Source organism: Rutidosis leptorrhynchoides, chromosome 2 (assembly GCF_046630445.1).
Source record: "Rutidosis leptorrhynchoides isolate AG116_Rl617_1_P2 chromosome 2, CSIRO_AGI_Rlap_v1, whole genome shotgun sequence".
Taxonomy (NCBI): Eukaryota; Viridiplantae; Streptophyta; class Magnoliopsida; order Asterales; family Asteraceae; genus Rutidosis; species Rutidosis leptorrhynchoides.
This window is the reverse complement of record NC_092334.1, coordinates 545155105-545174389: the sequence shown is the minus strand read 5'-3', so window position 1 is coordinate 545174389 and position 19285 is coordinate 545155105. Positions and strand designations below refer to the sequence as shown.

Here is a 19285-nt window from a genome sequence, read left to right as displayed (position 1 = left end):
TTAGCTTACCCTCTCGTTGTTTACCATTTTTATAGGTTCCGGCGTGGACAAGGGTAAGGGCATACAGTTGGATTAGAGATCCCGCTAGTTTGATAGGGGACGCTTTTGGATGTATTGGCTTTTGAAGTTTGACCGAGATTTGGGTAGTTTAATCCCAAACACCATGCTCATAGTGTCGTTTGGAATTTAAACTAGTGTGGTCGAAACTCGAACTTTTGTATGAAACTCGTAAAACGGCCGATGTGGGCCCCGTTTTGTAAAACTCATTTTATTATGGAATCGCGTGAGTTTTAACTATTATAACATATTGTGAAAAGCGTTTCGTCTAAATATGTCGGGAAGTGGGAGATCTTTATTTGAAAAATTGCAATTTTGGACAGAACCTGATGGGGCTTGTGCGCGCCGCGCACTGTACTGTTTATAAAAAAAAAAATTATTCCGCGTGATTGTTTGTATAATGGTTTGGGTTGTTACAAGTGGTATCAGAGCATGGTCTAAGGGATTTAGGCGACTTGAGATAGGTGCCTAGACTTAGACTTTATTGTGTATGCGCGTTATGCGGGACTTGTAGGAGACGGGTCGGAACGGGGATCGGTTAGTGCTTAGGTTTATGTGAGCTAACCTTGCACTAATTGTTTGTGTGTGTTGTGTAGCAATCATCAAGCGAGATAGACGTTGTACTAGCAAGTTAATGCGACGTGCTCGCGTAACAATGATTAGCTACCATTGTTACGGGTTCAAATCGTGTCAAACAAGCGATGTACGACGATTGTTGAGCAAGATGGGGTGGCGTGATATGTATATATATATATATTTATGTGTTAAGTCTCTTCGTTTCGTTGTTTAATCTTTTCCATCTTATAGAATGAAGATGAGAAACGGACATGATATTAACGGCGGAGGTACTAGTGAAGACGCCGGGTTCACGGCCAAGGTTGAGGCCATTGTTAAAAAGCAAAGAGCGGAATTCCTTGAGGATGTCCGAAAGGTTTTCCAAGAATCGGTTGATGGGCAAGTAACCGAAATGATAAATGAGCGAATGAATGCCGCAATCGAGGAGGCATTAGAAGCTAGAAACATTCATCCTCGTGGTGAAGGGGGTGATGGTAATGGTGGTCATGGAAGGCGAGATTTCCACTACAAAAACTTCAAGGATGCTCAACCTCCGATGTTTAATGGGGTACGAGATCCGTTGAAAAGCACATGTTGGATTTCCGATATCGAGGGAGCTTTCCGTACCGCGGAATGTCCTCCCGAGAAGAAGGCAAGGTATGGTTCTAGCATGTTACGAGAAGAGGCGAAGTTGTGGTGGGATGATAAAATCCAATTATATGGTGAGGAACAATGCATGAGCTTGACGTGGAAGGAGTTTAAGAAGGAATTCTTCAAAGAATACCGAACTTCTTCCGACCTCAATAGAATCCGGGACGAGTTGCACAATTTGCAACAAGGTTCAATGGACTTGGTTACTCTCAAGTCTACCTTCTTGGCAAAGACTCGTTTTTGCCCGGAATATGTTGGTGATGATCACAAGCTAATGAAGGATTTCTACCGTACTTTAAACGATGAGTTGAAGGGTAAGATTAGTCGGGGTATGGCTAAGTCTTTTGAAGAGGTATTTGAGTTGGCTCGGGGTTTTGAGCCGGAGATTCCAAGAAAGAGTGATTTCGTCTTTTCCAAAAGAAAGTTTGAAGGTTCTAGTCATTCTAACTTTTCAAACAAGAAAAACAAGAACAAGAAAGGGTCCGAAAGCGTCGGAAGTGTGAAGAAGGGTGGTTCGAATACTTTTACGCCTACTTGTTATATTTGCGGGAAGTCGGGTCATTACGCCCGTGATTGCTTGACCAAGTCGGTCACATGCTTTAATTGTGGTAAAGAGGGGCACAAGAGGCCGGAATGTCCCGATTTGAATAATGATCATGTCAAGAAGTTAGAAAAGGCGGCGGGCACGGCTAGGGGTCGCAACTACTTGATGACCAATGATGAAGCAAAACAATCCAACGAAGTCGTCTCAGGTACTTTTATGGTTAATTCTAATCCGGCAAGAATTCTATTTGATAGCGGTGCAAATTTGTCGTTTGTGTCTCCAAAATTTGTGCCTAAACTTAATAGGCCGTTAGCTAAGTTAAGTCGTCCGGTAGAAGTCGAAATAGCGGATGGCAAGACGGTGCTAGTGGTTGATGTGTGTAAAAATTGTGATGTTGTGTTTGGTGCCGAAAACTTTAAAATTGATCTTATCCCGATGACTTTGGGTGATTTTGATATTGTTGTTGGTATGGATTGGCTCGATCGTAATAGAGCCGATATAGCATGCCATGATAAATTCATTCGTGTGAAGACCCCAAGTGGGGGAGAGTTAATTATTCACGGTGATAAGCGTAGAAGACTTGTGCCGATATGCACTTTTGCACGGGCACGTCGTTTTCTTGTTAGTGGTGGCATGGCTTTTCTTGCCCACGTTGTTGATATGCAAGATGAGCCACCATCCATTCGTGAAATTTCGGTGGTAAGTGAATTTGAAGACGTTTTTTCGGATGAATTACCGGGTGTTCCGGCGGAAAGACAAGTTGAATTTCGCATTGAGTTGGTTCCGGGGGCTACCCCCATTGCTAAAAGTCCTTATCATTTAGCACCAACGGAAATGCAAGAGTTGTTAAATCAAACCCAAGAGTTGCTTGAGAAGGGTTTTATTCGACCGAGTGCTTCGCCATGGGGCGCTCTGGTTTTATTCGTGAAAAAGAAGGATGGAAGTATGCGGATGTGCATTGATTATCGGGAGTTGAATAAAGTGACGATCAAGAATCATTATCCATTGCCTCGGATTGACGATTTGTTTGACCAACTCCATGGTGCAACGTATTTCTCTAAAACCGACCTACGGCCTGGCTATCACCAAATGCGGGTCCGTGAGGAAGATATTGAGAAAACGGCTTTTCGAACGCGTTATGGGCATTTTGAGTTTGTGGTTATGCCTTTTGGTCTTACGAATGCACCGGTGGCATTCATGGATCTTATGAACCGAGTGTGCCAACCTATGTTGGACAAGTCGGTGATAGTGTTCATTGACGACATACTTGTCTATTCGAAGAGTATGAAGGAACATGAACATCATTTGCGTGATGTGTTGAAGACATTGCGGAAGGAGAAGTTGTATGCTAAATTCTCCAAATGTGAATTTTGGCTAAGAGAAGTTCAATTCTTTGGCCACATTGTGAACAAAGACGGTATTCAAGTAGATCCGGGGAAGATAGAGACGGTGAAGAGTTGGGGACGACCGACTACGCCTACAGAAATCCGAAGTTTTCTCGGATTGGCCGGTTATTATCGTCGGTTTATCCAGGACTTTTCTAAGATTGCTTCTCCATTGACGAAATTAACGAGAAAGACCGCGAGATTTAATTGGGAGAACGAGCAAGAAATTGCTTTTCAATTGTTAAAAGAGAAGTTATGTCAAGCTCCGGTGTTAGTCTTGCCAGAAGGTGTAGAAGACATGACGGTTTATTGTGATGCGTCTTTAAATGGACTCGGGTGTGTTCTAATGCAAAGAGGTAAAGTCATCGCTTCTGCCTCTCGACAATTAAAGGAACACGAAACGAGATATCCGACTCATGATCTTGAGTTAGCGGCGGTTGTTCATGCGTTGAAAATTTGGCGCCATTACTTGTATGGTGTCAAGTGTACGATTTATTCGGATCATAAAAGTTTGAAACATCTTTTCGATCAACGAGATCTAAATTATCGTCAACGTAGGTGGATGGATGTGGTGAAAGACTATGATTGTGAAATACTTTATCATCCGGGCAAGGCGAATGTGGTCGCGGATGCGTTAAGTCGAAAGAGTCAACATCCGGCGATACGAGTAGGATCGTTACGCATGATTATTACTAACGATTTTCTTGTAAAGCTTGGCGAGACTCAAATCGAAGCTTTTGTTAACAATAAGCATGAGGAACGAATCATGGGGCAAACAGAGTTTATTACTTTAGGTCCGCATGGTTTGTTGTCTTTTCAAGGAAGGGTGTGGGTGCCTAAGATGGGTGATTACCGATGGGTGCTACTTGATGAAGCACATAAGTCAAAGTATTCCATTCATCCGGGCGCGGCGAAAATGTAACTTGATTTAAAGAAGGAATATTGGTGGCCGGACATGAAACGTGATGTTGTTAAGTATGTTGAACAATGCGTCACGTGCTTGCAAGTTAAAGCCGAACACCAAAAGCCGTATGGTAAGTTACAACCGTTGGAAATCCCGAAGTGGAAATGGGAGCACATTACCATGGATTTCATCACAAAGTTACCTAAAACGGCGAGAACCCAATTTGATTCGATTTGGGTAATAGTTGATCGATTGACGAAGTGCGCTTTGTTTCTTCCCATTCGGGAAGCGATATCTTCGGAGACCTTGGCTAAGTTGTTTATCAAGGAAGTAATCTCTCGACACGGGGTTCCTATATCTATTATTTCGGATTGAGATACTCGTTTCACATCTCGGTTCTGGGAAAAGTTTCATGAAGATATGGGTACGCAATTGAAATTGAGCACGGCGTATCATCCTCAAACGGACGGTCAAACCGAACGTACGAATCAAACTTTGGAGGATATGTTACGGGCGTGCATTATTGATTTTGGTGGTAGTTGGGACGAGCACTTACCGTTGGTGGAATTCTCGTACAATAATAGTTATCATACTAGTATCGGGATGCCACCTTACGAGATGCTTTATGGGCGTAGGTGTCGAACTCCGATTTGTTGGGGTGAAGTGGGCCAAAAGGAAATCGGGAGTACCGATTTGGTCTTAGAGACGAATAGCAAGATTGATATGATTCGGACTCATTTGAAAAAGGCTCAGGATAGACAAAAGTCGTATGCCGACAAGCGTAGACGAATGATCGAATTTCAAGAAGGTGACATGGTGATGCTTAAGGTTTCGCCATGGAAAGGTATTATTCGGTTTCGAAAACGAGGAAAGTTAGCTCCTCGGTTTATTGGTCCTTTTAAAATTTTAGCTCGTGTTGGTGAAGTCGCGTATCGTTTGGAATTACCCGAAGAGCTTGCGGGGATCCATAATACATTTCATGTTTCCCATCTCCGTAAGTGTCTTGCGGATGATTCTTCTTGGATGCCTCTAGACGAAATCGAGTTAAACAACAAGTTAGAGTATATTGAGGAGCCGATTGCTATACTCGATGAGAAGGTCAAAAGGTTGAGAAATAAACAGGTTAGGACTTTTAAAGTTCAATGGCGTCGGAGTAAAGGTTCCGAGTTTACTTGGGAACCCGAAGAGTTTGTGTTGGTTTATCTTCCCTCTTGTCATGCGGCTTGGATCGCGAGGACGCGCTCCGATTCAAGTGGGGGAGAGTTGTAAGACCCTAATCTTTATTGTACAGCAGTGTAAATAGAGTACATAAAGTGTGGGAACGATTGTACAGTTAAACAGAAGTCAGAGTGTGATCTGGGCTGGGTGCGCTCAGCGCACACATAGGGGTGCGCGTGGCGCACTCCTCACTGTAGCCGGGTTCTGCTTGTTTTTCAGATATTTTGATGGGTATTTTGGTAATTTCACATGGGGGACGACTTAAGGGTTCCAAGATCAGATTGTGGAGCCTCATTACTCCATTTTCAATTACTCTTTCAATTCCATTTCAATTTTAGAGAGAGAGAAGGATTTTTAGAGTGAGAAAGCTCAATCTAAGGGGGAAGAAGCTCGTTTCGGTTTAGAACTCGGGTTATAAAGTTGTTCATCTCCTCTCTAGCTACGTTTTGGTTGTGGTGGTATGTTCTAACTTTGATTTCCTTACTTTGATTTATGTATGGGTTAGGGTTTGGGTAAATGAAGAACATAAAATCCATATTTGGTGATTTTGGGTGTTCTTGGGTGAGATTGAGTCATGAAGACTCAATGGTAACTAACCTAGGGTTTCAAGGTGTTAATTGATGTTTATGAATCCTAATTGGTTAGTAAATTACTAGCACACCTAGATGTTTAGTAAATGGGTGTATGTGGGTTTGTGAATGACCCGAAATGGGTGTGTTGACCTTAAAGGGGTCAAATAGGTAATAATTGACCTAATTGGGTGAAATGGGTATGAATTACCCTAAGTTCATGTTATTTAGAGTTAGTAGACCTTAATCACTAGCTTTTAAGTGATTAACGATAGTCTTGACCCTTAAGGGGCGGTTTTGGTGAAAATGGGGCATTTAATGCTCACAAGTGTAGTGTTGGTATTAAGTCCAACTAGTTTGTGTGTTGATCGAGTACTTATTGCATTAGGTACTTGGCTTTGAAGCTTGCGAAGGATAAAAACCGTCACCGAAGTATTAAGGTGAGTGGAATATCTATATATGTATGTATATGATTTACGTGCCGTGTTAATGGTGTCACATAGCCGTTTTGTGACCATAGTTGTGGGACATAGCCGTTTTTGTCCACGTTTATTATTTATGCACATAGCCGTGTTTGTGCATATAGTGGCGAGTAATAGCCGTGTTTTACTCCCACGTTGTTATCCGTAGTATTTGTGCACATAGCCGTGTTTGTGTACATGATTGTGAGTAATAGCCGTGTTTTACTCACACATTGATCAAGTGATGCCATAGCCGTTTTTGGAACACTTGGGGGTTATGCCATAGCCGTTTTTGGAACACCTCGGGGGTTAGCATGCCATAGCCGTGTTTGGAAGCTAACGGTTGTTATGAACATCGATGACTTGTTTCGCGAAGTCATTCCCTTGCGAAGATTTGGTTAACCATGGTTTATAGTTGTTGACGTTAGCATTTAATTATTATTGAGAATATTATGCTATTGATGTGGCTAGTTGTACGACTTGACGATACTAGCTTGTTTGTTGAGACGTTATGCGTTTGTATGCGTTATATGATATCGTGGATGCGAGTAGGTAAGTCTTATATGCATGTATATATTCATTCTACTCACTAAGCGTTAGCTTACCCTCTCGTTGTTTACCATTTTTATAGGTTCCGGCGTGGACAAGGGTAAGGGCATACGGTTGGATTAGAGATCCCGCTTGTTTGATAGGGGAAGCTTTTGGATGTATTGGCTTTTGAAGTTTGACCGAGATTTGGGTAGTTTAATCCCAAACACCATGCTCATAGTGTCGTTTGGAATTTAAACTAGTGTGGTCGAAACTCGAACTTTTGTATGAAACTCGTAAAACGGCCGATGTGGGCCCCGTTTTGTAAAACTCATTTTATTATGGAATCGCGTGAGTTTTAACTATTGTAACATATTGTGAAAAGCGTTTCGTCTAAATATGTCGGGAAGTGGGAGATCTTTATTTGAAAAATTGCAATTTTGGACAGAACCTGATGGGGCTTGTGCGCGCCGCGCACTGTACTGTTTATATAAAAATTTTTTTTTTATTCCGCGTGATTGTTTGTATAATGGTTTGGGTTGTTACAGGTTTTCCATGGATTAAAAGATATTTGTTTGTGATTTTACCATTACTTCACTCTTAAAATGTAAGAGGTACCTTCTATTATTGATTTCATTCTGCATCTTTTTAGACTTTTGGTTTACTCCATTGTAGGCCTGTTGATAGAGGTATGATATGGAATGGAAATGCGAAGATTTTTATAAGTAGTTTTCTTGTATTGGAAGAAGAACAAAAAGATGTTTTTGTATGTATTACTTATATCGAAGCGCGAGTTGTGTACTACCGTCTTCTTCAAAGAAGTCATTGATGTGGTAATCTTTCTTTATAAATGCAAGTAGCTACACTTATCCTTAATTTATATTGAGCTATTTTTATACTAATATATATTGTGCTAAATTTCATCAAGAATTGCCCATGTTAAAGTTTTTTTTTTTCAACAATGTGCTTAATTAGTAATTTCCTACTGTAACATTTCATAGATAAAAATCCATATGACTGACTATGTAAGCTTCTCATTTCATAGATAAAAGTCCATCACTCTGAATATGTAAGCTTCTCATTTATGGCCTGCCTATTTTATTCTTCGAATTAGGTACCAGTTTCACTAATTTTGCATTTGTCTATGTGCTTATAATAGTCTGTTATTATTCCTCGAATGGGTAGGTTTTGACACCTTTAACAAAAGTGGAGAAGATTTGAATTTTGAAATGGATGAGATGTTGTAACTCAAGATCATTGTATGGGTCCTTTTGTTTGTGACAAAACTTAAGGTAAGTTTACTGTCAGTTTCTGTTACTGTCATTTATGATTTCATTATGTTGATATTTAGGAGGTTTAACTAAAGTTGTATGAAAGATGGTTAAGTCTAAAAAACTTTGTGTACTCATTAACTTTCTCTGCTTTTGACTTGCACATAGCAGATATTCTTGGTATAGCTTGTGTATCTTCTTGATTGTCATACAAAATAAGGTATCTTTGAAAAAAATATGAATTATAAGTATGCTATATATGATATATAGAGGTATTTAGTTTAGGTTTAGATGTATATCCCATTTTAATTTGCATAATCTGATGTAGCTGGAGGTGGCTTTTTGTAAGAAGTACAAAAAATCCCAATGTTAGCTAACAGTTTATGGAGAACTCTAGTGATTACAACATGTTGTCGAGAACTCGATTGATGACAACGATAATAATGTTGTAAGTATTACTATTATCCTACAATTTTTTATTTTGATGCACATATGGCATCTGTTTATTCTACAGTTTTAAGAAAATGTAATTAAATTCTCGAGCTCGATCCGATTTAGTATGTATATATTGTGATAAAATATTTTTAATTTATTTTCCATAGAAGCAATTTTTCTTGGGATGGTAAGTATTGACTTTGGATTCTGACTTTTGTGTTGTAGGTTCAATTTTAGATTGGTAGCATTGTTAATGTGCCTAAAGGAAGTGGTATTACATGGAGATAATGGTTTAGCAAAGACTGGCATATATCAAAGACTGGTATTTATTTGATTGACTGCCTAATTGTAGATGGGTTAAACTTTATTTCAAATGGGTCACATGTAATTAGTGTAGAATTATTAGTCAAACATCTAAAAGCCCCTTCAGTAAAAGCAACATTAACATTCATCATCTCACTTTACTTCAAGAAACAAATGAACAAAAATAGGTGATAAGTTACTTGCCTTTAGAGAATTGATTTGATTGGTTTTGGTTCATTCTCATTTATGGGTTCAGTAGATGGAGATGGGACCCAAACGATCGATATTAAGATGACAAACGTCGAAAAGAATTATGTGTAAATAAATTCAATCTCCGCTTATAGGTTGGCTATTTGTATTGATGTTGTTCAGATTGTGCGTAAACTTGAAGCTGCAAATAAAATAAAGGAGCCACTTAAATCAGACTTAATAAATGGAAATTGGAAGCTTCTATACACACATCTCAATCATAAATGACAAACAAAGGTGGCAATGTTAATTATGTCTCTTTTTTTTAGTATGTACTTTATGAAAGCATAAAATATAAATGATGTGTAAATCGACACATTTGCTTCTAAATTTGCATGCTTTTTTAGCAGTTAGTGTGTTTTGCAAACTTATTGCTTATTGCAGAGACCTAAAATTTTAGGAGCAAATGGAAAGATTTATCAGGCAATCAATGTAGACACTCTCAGAGCACAAAATATGGCAGCGTAACATTCTTTTACTAATTGTATGCTTCTTGCAAGTGCACATACTTGAATATCCTTTTCACTATCCATTTAAACCGAGTCTTTCTAAGGTTTTAATATACGTTTCTTTCTTTTTTATCAGTATTTGAGAATGACTTTATCCTTATTTGTTAGTTTAAGCAAGTAAATTATTGGTATATTTTTTTATAGGTTCGGGCGTTAACCAATCACGCTGTCTTAGAAGATGTGATGATTTTTGAAAGTAATGAATTGTTAAAGATGGTTTCCATTTTGTTTGTTAACGTTTTGTATTTTAAGACTACGCTTTTGGATTGTAGTTTTTGTTTGTCTTTCTTTCAAATATTCAGTTAAACATTGTTATTTTTTATTTCGTAAAACTTGACGAATCATGTTATTTTATCTACATGTTTGATTATATAACATATAATTAAAAAAAATTCCTTTAAAATCCCGTGATTCCACGGTTCTCTGTACTAGTAATAAATATTACATGTCTAAGATTTAATCGAACACAGCTGGTGTAAAATTTTTTTTGGTCAAAAAAGTGGGGGAATTTTCCCTTTTTTTTAGCTAAATATATTTTCACATTCACACTTAAATTAGATTTGTTTTTTCCTCCTTATTTCACTAAAATGAATGAATTGTGCACAGTTGAAAACACAAGTCTATATTCCATCTTCCTTTCCTTTTATTTATAATATGGCGGGGTTATTTCCCTCACCCATTTCACTAAGATACTAAGATATTTGTTTAACCCATTCACTAAAATACTCAGCTCCACCACCATCTACGGAGACCAGTGCCGCCAGCGCCACCACCCAACCAGCGCCACCACAAACCACTGACATCGCTTGCACTCAGCCGTTTGCTCCAAAAGCCGTGCCGGTACGAACGATCGATAACAGAATCTGTATTTGAAGAATAAATCAATTCATTTGATTTTTGCATAAATCGTAATCAGGTTAGTTTTATATATCTGGATGTTGATTCATTTGATTTTTTTGCGGTAGTTAAGTCGGGAGTTTAATTTGTGTTGTCCTGCTATCACTATTACTTTTATTTGTAAAAAAATCTAGGTGTTTGGATTCTGTTATGTTTGATAATTGTCAACAACATGGTTCTTCATCAATCAATTGGATCTTTAAATGTTAGAGGTAACCTTAAAATTTCATTTGCAGTTTTTCTTGAAAAACCTTTATATTGAATTAAAAGGAAATTGTAGAAACAGTACATAAAGATGGCATCCAGGTACACAAAAATTTTCCAACCCAATTGTGACTTACATAACTAAAACATTTATGAACCAAATTTGACCACACATGTTTTAAGATTAAATGTCAGTATGCAAAATGCAATAGCAGTAAGCAAACAAAGATATCAGGGATGGATGTTTTATATTTAGAGTATGTTTTTATAATGCTGGGATGTTTATACTACTACGTTAAAATAACAATTTTCTTATGAGATGTGCAGCAAATACGCAATGAACAAATCTTATGAGATGTGCAGTTAAAAGTAAAACCTTTGGGTCGGATATGAGTACATTCAGTTTTCTAAGTATTCTATTGATATTGATATTGATAATAAAACTATAGCCAAAATGAAAAAAAAGTCATAGTTTTGACTACTTGGACACTTCACCCGTGTGTGTCAAATGGGGGTCAATTTGGATAACCATCAATGTAGACACGTCTCATATGGCGAGTTAAGTGAGTTTGGATGTTTTAGCTAAGTTTTGGTAAAAACTGAAAATTGATTTAGAATGTAGACCCTGCAAGCTTCAAAATGGTATATGATATGGTTGTGATGGTCGAGTATAAGCAGGTTTTAAATTGATGTCAAAATGGAACTTTGTATGCAGAACCACATTGCCATCAGACCTGGATTCATGTCTTTTATCGTTTTTGTTACATTCACTTACGTGACTTACATGTACAATTAGTATTGCATTCACATCTTTGTCATATGTGGTAATTTATTTTCCTGAATAACATGTGCCTTTAGTACCAGCAAATTAGCAAAAAAAAAAAAAAAAAAAAAAAAAAATTATGTTTATCGCTGATAATAACGAGTTCGTTTGTATGTATATTTTGTTTGCCAATATGGCATATTATTAAATGTTAGGTGCTCATGACCCACAAACTATCAAGTAGAGACCTATAATTGATATCTAATTGTGTTTATTACCTTCATTTAACATGATGATAGTCTGTTACTACAATGACATTTGAATACTAGTTATTCAACTCCAATAAGGAGAAATCTCCAATACATAGCATCAACACAAGTGTAGAGGTAATTTCTTGTAATAATTATTTGGTGATGTTCTTCATGTTTTTTTTTTTTTTTTACAGTGTTACTACATTACAGGGATGACTGATTTTTCATTTTGAATATGATTATGTGATATTGAATATCTGGAACATTCTAATTTTCATTTTGAATCTTTGAATATTGAAATCTTTTTTTCTTTCTTTTTATGAAGGAAATAAATAATTAAAGGGCGCGACTTTGATTTTTCAAAGACAATGGAGACAATTTGTACAGTTGGCTATCGTATTGGTTTGCACATTTGTTGTGATTCCCAGGGTTGATGCTGTTGATGCTCTTAAAACTTGTACTTGCTTACTCAAAGAATGCAGGTATTTCACCCAACTCTTATTTCTTTTACAATTATTACTTTTTTAAATTCAATAGAAACATATATTCACAATTTCATTTTGCTAAATTGCTATAATATAAAGTTATAAAAACTCTACTGCAATCCTTATCCTTGTTACCCTTTATCATCTATTAATCTTGAATATGGAATTTTATGACTTATCTTATTTGTAAGCTATTAGTATTAAGAGTGTGTGCTTGTTATAGGATCGAACTTGCGAAATGTATTGCAAACCCGTCTTGTGCAGCAAATGTTGCTTGTCTCCAGACTTGCAACAATAGACCTGATGAGACTGAATGCCAAGTAATATCTTCTACTCATTCATTTTTTTTTTTTTTTTTAATTTGTGTTTGATGTGGACATTTTGACCCGTTTACTTATAAATGGGTCAAATTGGGTTGTGTTTATATAAATTGGGCCAATTTGGGTTGTGTTTATATAAATTGGGTCAATGTGGGTTGTGTTTATATAAAATGAATCAAATTGGTTCAACGGTTTAAACAAAGGTTGAAAGTCACCCGAAGGCTTATTTTTATATGCATACAAGTTCCTAAACCGGTTTATATAAAATTTCAGATACTAATTGTAATTTTGTTGTTTTCTAATCTTCAAAACTCCTGAAATTTGGAAAAAAAAATGTAACCCTTAACAACCACACCCGTTATAATCCATTACCCAACCAGCCCGACCCACTCATCTTGCCACCTCTAAAACATTATGCTACAAACGATCTTGATTTTCACATATTCATGAACTTCTGTTTCACAGATAAAATGTGGTGACTTGTTCGAAAACAGTGTAGTGGATCAGTTCAACGAGTGTGCAGTTTCACGAAAGAAATGCGTGCCACGTAAATCTGACGTGGGTGAATTCCCGGTCCCGGATCCAAGTGCAGTGGTCCAAACCTTCAACCTCAAGGACTTCAGCGGAAAATGGTTCATAACAAGCGGACTAAATCCGACATTTGACGTTTTCGATTGTCAGCTGCATGAGTTCCACATGGAATCCAGTAAACTTGTTGGCGATCTGACGTGGCGTATAAAGACTCCAGATGGCGGATTCTTTACTCGATCTGCAGTGCAAAAATTTGTTCAAGATCCGAATCAACCGGGTGTAACTTATAACAACCACGCCTACAATGCACCTCACAATACATCACCAACGACAAAACGAACGAAGCCGCGACAACGCGCGGCCCGTTCCGTACCTTGTTGATACTAGACAGAAAGCTCAAGTGCTTGCTGTTGATAGATCATTGGCTGATTAGACCTGCTGTTATATTTCACAATAAAACTCTATAATCGTCTTTTAGGAACTTAAATAGTATATTTGTATATGTATATAATTAATTGTAATATGATCGGGTTTAGTTGTTTTCTGTTACTATGATCAAGATATATATGATCTAAATGATATTGTAATCTTAACCCTATGTGCAGAAATTGTATATTTTTATATGTATATAATTATGTGCAGAATTTGTATATTTGTATATGTATATAATTAGTCGCACTAATGGATGCACAATTAAATTTACAGAAGGCTGGAGGAAATTTAAAAAAGGCTGAAGGGTGTGTAAAATACATGATGTTAATGGAGTAATTCTAGCTGAGTTGACCCGTCAGCACGTACATGATACATAAACAAATGATGTTTTCTTTAACACACTTGTATATTCTATTATCTAGAGGCTAACATTAGAGTTTTATGTTACTGGTGGTGATGCATCACATAAATCTATCATTTCAATTGGGTCCCCTTGTGTGACGACCCGGAAATTTTCGACCAAATTTAAACTTAAATCTTTATATGATTTCGACACGATAAGCAAAGTCTGTAATGTTAAGTCTCAAAATTTTTGAACTGTTTTCATAAATTCATTTGACCTTTGACTATACCCGACGACTCACGATACGATTACGTGTAAATAAATATGCATATATTTAATTTAAATGTATATATATATATGTATATAATAATATGAAATATTATATATTGTAATTGTTAGAATTAATTATGTAAAATAATAATAATAATAATATATAATAATTATTATTTAAAAAGAATCTATATATATAAATAAAGTATATAGAATATATATATAAAGTTTCGAAGTTATTTAGTAAACGACGGTAACGCTCAATTGTCATTCGATCGATATTAGACGAGTTTAAAAGGAACTTATGTGATTTTAAAATAAACGGTGATCTGAGAAATAGTTATATAAATTATAGCTTTACTAAAAGTAAATTTAGGACCTAATTAGTAAATTTTAACATTTTACCTGGGATCGAGCGCGGACAGTTGATTTAATAGTTTTAAACAATTAATGACGTTTCTATAAATTAATGATTAGAATGAGTAAAGATGTTTAATATAAAAATTTAGGATTTTTCTGTGTACTTTTATCCATTATCAACGGAGCACGAAATCCAGTCCGTAAATGATGACGGCTAACATATTCACACGTTTATTATTATTATTATATTATTAATATTATTATTATATATATATTACTGTTCTAAATTGCCCTTGATTGAATCTAGAAACCATATTATTGATGGTGTACTGTGTGTGTTGGTTATTATATTGTGGATTAATATATTCTTTCATTGATTAAAACGTTTGGAAAATTATCAACGTTTGAAAAATTATCTTGTTAATTACTGTGTTCTACTTTATATATTACCTACATTCATTGCATGATAGATACACAAAAACCGCACAACTCTAGCATATATTTATGTTTTCTGTGGGATCGAGCAACCAAAAACCATCCGTAAATCTCCACCCTCACAACCTCCATCATAACCATCAACCCTCATGAGCCATCATCACTATTCGAGAACCACCACTGTTAACCACCACTGTTAACCACCACTAAACCACCACAACAACCACCGTGATTACCATCACCATCAACAATCTGCAACCGTTACCACCCCATCGTAAAAACCCATTTTCTATTTTCTTTTTGTCTCCTTCTTTGCTGTTTCAAGCTCGAACACCGGAACCACTATGGCAAAACACCACCGCCATCTTTATCATTGATATAATACCCGATTGGTTGCTGCAACACTGCTATACACTTGCTACTAGTCTCCTGTTTACTGTACGAAGACGACAACCAGGCTGTTGTACTGCAACACGTATTTTCCTGTTTCTTTCTCTTTCGAACACCATCACAGACCACTGCACCTGTTCAATCAAATCCAACAAAAACCGCCAATCACCTCTTGTTTCTCTCGTTTATTAAAACACCACCTTTATCATTCCAACACCCTTTTAAATCATGCAAGATAAGGACATATATGAATAGTGTACGTTTTAAAAATTGGATCCAATCTCTTGGACAAAGGTGGCCGACAATTCCAAATACTAATAACCCACTTGGAATATTAAAAATGATAATGGAATGTGACATAATGATGATGTAGGAGGTAATCAAAGAAGTCGACTACCATTGTTATTTCTTTTTTCTGTATCTGTTGAGTTTCAAACGCAAAGAAGCCAAGAACCAATTCAATAACCAAATTATTCGATGGAGTTGTTTTGCTTGTTCCTGTGTTCGAACGAGACTCCCACCCAACACATGCAAGTGTTTCTGATTGAAAACCACGCCACTATCTTGTTATTACTACTGCTACAGTACCTGTTCTATCTTTTATAGCGAGTTAATGATGATATCATATATGATTATGAGCATAATAGTGATGATGAGGGGGATCGTAACGATTGTGAGGATGTTAAACCGTAGGATTTTGATTATAATTATGATGGTAATCGAATTAATATGATGAGTTTATGATGATAATGATTGATAAGATGATAGTTAAGATTATGATACATGATTATGATGGTGAGTTTCATTTGCTCCCTTTTTACTTACTTTTACAATATATATTTTTGGGCTGAGAATACATGCGATATTTTATAAATGCTTTACGAAATAGAGACAAGTGATTAAAAATGATATTCTGCGGATTGATGTGATAGGTAATTTAGTTACATGCTATAAGAGCATGTAAGCGCGAATCCTAAAGATAGATCTATCGGGCTTGACACTGAAATGTCCCGTTCTTATTGATTAAAAACGTTCCATATTAATTGATTTTGTTGCGAGGTTTTGACCTCTATATGAGACGTTTTTCAAAGACTGCATTCATTTTTAAAACAAACCATAACCTTTATTTCATAAATAAGGTTTAAAAAGCTTTACGTAGATTATCAAATAATGATAATCTAAAATATCCTGTTTACACACGACCATTACATAATGGTTTACAATACAAATATGTTACATCGAAATCAGTTTCTTGAATGCAGTTTTTACACAATATCATACAAACATGGACTCCAAATCTTGTCCTTATTTTAGTATGCAACAGCGGAAGCTCTTAATATTCACCTGAGAATAAACATGCTTTAAACGTCAACAAAAATGTTGGTGAGTTATAGGTTTAACCTATATATATCAAATCGTAACAATAGACCACAAGATTTCATATTTCAATACACATCCCATACATAGAGATAAAAATCATTCATATGGTGAACACCTGGTAACCGACATTAACAAGATGCATATATAAGAATATCCCCATCATTCCGGGACACCCTTCGGATATGATATAAATTTCGAAGTACTAAAGCATCCGGTACTTTGGATGGGGTTTGTTAGGCCCAATAGATCTATCTTTAGGATTCGCGTCAATTAGGGTGTCTGTTCCCTAATTCTTAGATTACCAGACTTAATAAAAAGGGGCATATTCGATTTCGATAATTCAACCATAGAATGTAGTTTCACGTACTTGTGTCTATTTTGTAAATCATTTATAAAACCTGCATGTATTCTCATCCCAAAAATATTAGATTTTAAAAGTGGGGCTATAACTCACTTTCACAGATTTTTACTTCGTCGGGAAGTAAGACTTGGCCACTGTTGATTCACGAACCTATAACAATATATACATATATATTAAAGTATGTTCAAAATATATTTACAACACTTTTAATATATTTTGATGTTTTAAGTTTATTAAGTCAGCTGTCCTCGTTAGTAACCTACAACTAGTTGTCCACAGTTAGATGTACAGAAATAAATCGATAAATATTATCTTGAATCAATCCACGACCCAGTGTATACGTATCTCAGTATTAATCACAACTCAAACTATATATATTTTAGAATCAACCTTAACCCTGTATAGCTAACTCCAACATTCACATATAGAGTGTCTATGGTTGTTCCGAAATATATATAGATGTGTCGACATGATAGGTTGAAACATTGTATACGTGTCTATGGTATCTCAAGATTACATAATATACAATACAAGTTGATTAAGTTATGATTGAAATAGATTTGTTACCAATTTTCACGTAGCTAAAATGAGAAAAATTATTCAATCTTGTTTTACACATAACTTCTTCATTTTAAATCCGTTTTGAGTGAATCAAATTGCTATGGTTTCATATTGAACTTTATTTTATGAATCTAAACAGAAAAAGTATAGGTTTATAGTCGGAAAAATAAGTTACAAGTCGTTTTTGTAAAGGTAGTCATTTCAGTCGAAAGAACGACGTCTAGATGACCATTTTAGAAAACATACTTCCACTTTGAGTTTAACCATAATTTTTGGATATAGTTTCATGTTCATAATAAAAATCATTTTCTCAGAATAACAACTTTTAAATCAAAGTTTATCATAGTTTTTAATTAACTAACCCAAAACAGCCCGCGGTGTTACTACGACGGCGTAAATTCGGTTTTACGGTGTTTTTCGTGTTTCCAGATTTTAAACCATTAAGTTAGCATATCATATAGATATAGAACATGTGTTTAGTTAATTTTAAAAGTCAAGTTATAAGGATTAACTTTTGTTTGCGAATAAGTTTAGAATTACTAAACTATGTTCTAGTGATTACGAGTTTAAACCTTCGAATAAGATAGTTTTATATATATGAATCGAATGATGTTATGAACATCATTACTACCTTAAGTTTAGTAGGTAAACCTACTGGAAGTGACAATAAATGATCTAGCTTCAAAGGATCTTGGATGGCTTGAAAGTTCTTGAAGTAGGATCATGACACAAAAACAAGTTCAAGTAAGATTTTTACTCGAATTAAGATAGTTTATAGTTATAGAAATTGAATCAAAGTTTGAATATGAATATTACCTTGAATAAGAAAGATAACCTACTGTATATAACAAAGGTTTCTTGATCTTAGATGATTACTTGGAATGGATTAGAAAGCTTGGAAGTAAATTAGTAAACTTGAAGGGATTTTTGAAGTGTTCTTGAAGTGTTCTTCCTATGATGATTATAGCTTGATTATTGAAGTGATTTTTGATGAAGATGATGATTAACTACTGGAAAAATACATTCATAATAGTGTGTGCGTGTTGAGAGAGAATTAGAAAGAGAATTGGAAGTGAAATGGAGTGAATGATGAGTGGTAATTGGTGAGTGGTGAGTGGGGTTAAAAGGAGTTCTAGTTAGTTGACTAGCTCATGGTAGAAGTTAAAATTGATTAGTCATACATGACATAATCAAGAGTGGAATCCCATGCTAGTTCCTATTGGTATATACCCATAGTAAGTACGTTTTGAAGCTATGTATAATACGGGTAAGAATACGACTAGAATTCTTGATGAAAGAAAAGAATGGGAAAGTAACTGTAACCATTTTCGTTAAGTATGAGTGTTTTGATATATGTCTTGAAGTCTTCCAAAAGTATTTTAATACATCTAATTACACTACATCTATATACATTTTAACTGAGTCGTTAAGTCATCGTTAGTCGTTACATGTAAGTGTTGTTTTGAAACCTTTAAGTTAACGATCTCAATTAATGTTGTTAACCCATTGTTTATTATATCTAATGAGATGTTAAATTATTATATTATCATGATATTATTATATATTAATATATCTTAATATGATATATATACATTTAAATGTCGTTACAACGATAATCGTTACATATATGTCTCGTTTCGAAATCCTTAAGTTAGTAGTCTTG

At 35.6% G+C, this 19285-nt stretch overlaps 1 protein-coding gene across 1 annotated transcript; it reads left to right on the top strand.

Moving 5' to 3' along the window:
- Nucleotides 1-10831: 10831 nt before the first annotated feature.
- On the top strand, nt 10832-13471 carry LOC139889661 (violaxanthin de-epoxidase, chloroplastic-like). Its single transcript, XM_071872600.1, has 4 exons — nt 10832-10842; nt 12183-12236; nt 12463-12559; nt 13025-13471. The coding sequence occupies exons 1-4, from the start codon at nt 10832-10834 to the stop codon at nt 13469-13471; spliced, it is 609 nt and encodes a 202-aa protein (XP_071728701.1).
- Nucleotides 13472-19285: the final 5814 nt, after the last annotated feature.

What these genes read in the sequence shown, in the direction of transcription:
- LOC139889661 (XM_071872600.1), top strand. An exon ending in TGCTTACTCAAAGAATGCAG is followed by an intron (nt 12,237 to 12,462) that starts GTATTTCACCCA and finishes TGCTTGTTATAG; the next exon opens with GATCGAACTTGCGAAATGTA. An exon ending in CTGATGAGACTGAATGCCAA is followed by an intron (nt 12,560 to 13,024) that starts GTAATATCTTCT and finishes TCTGTTTCACAG; the next exon opens with ATAAAATGTGGTGACTTGTT.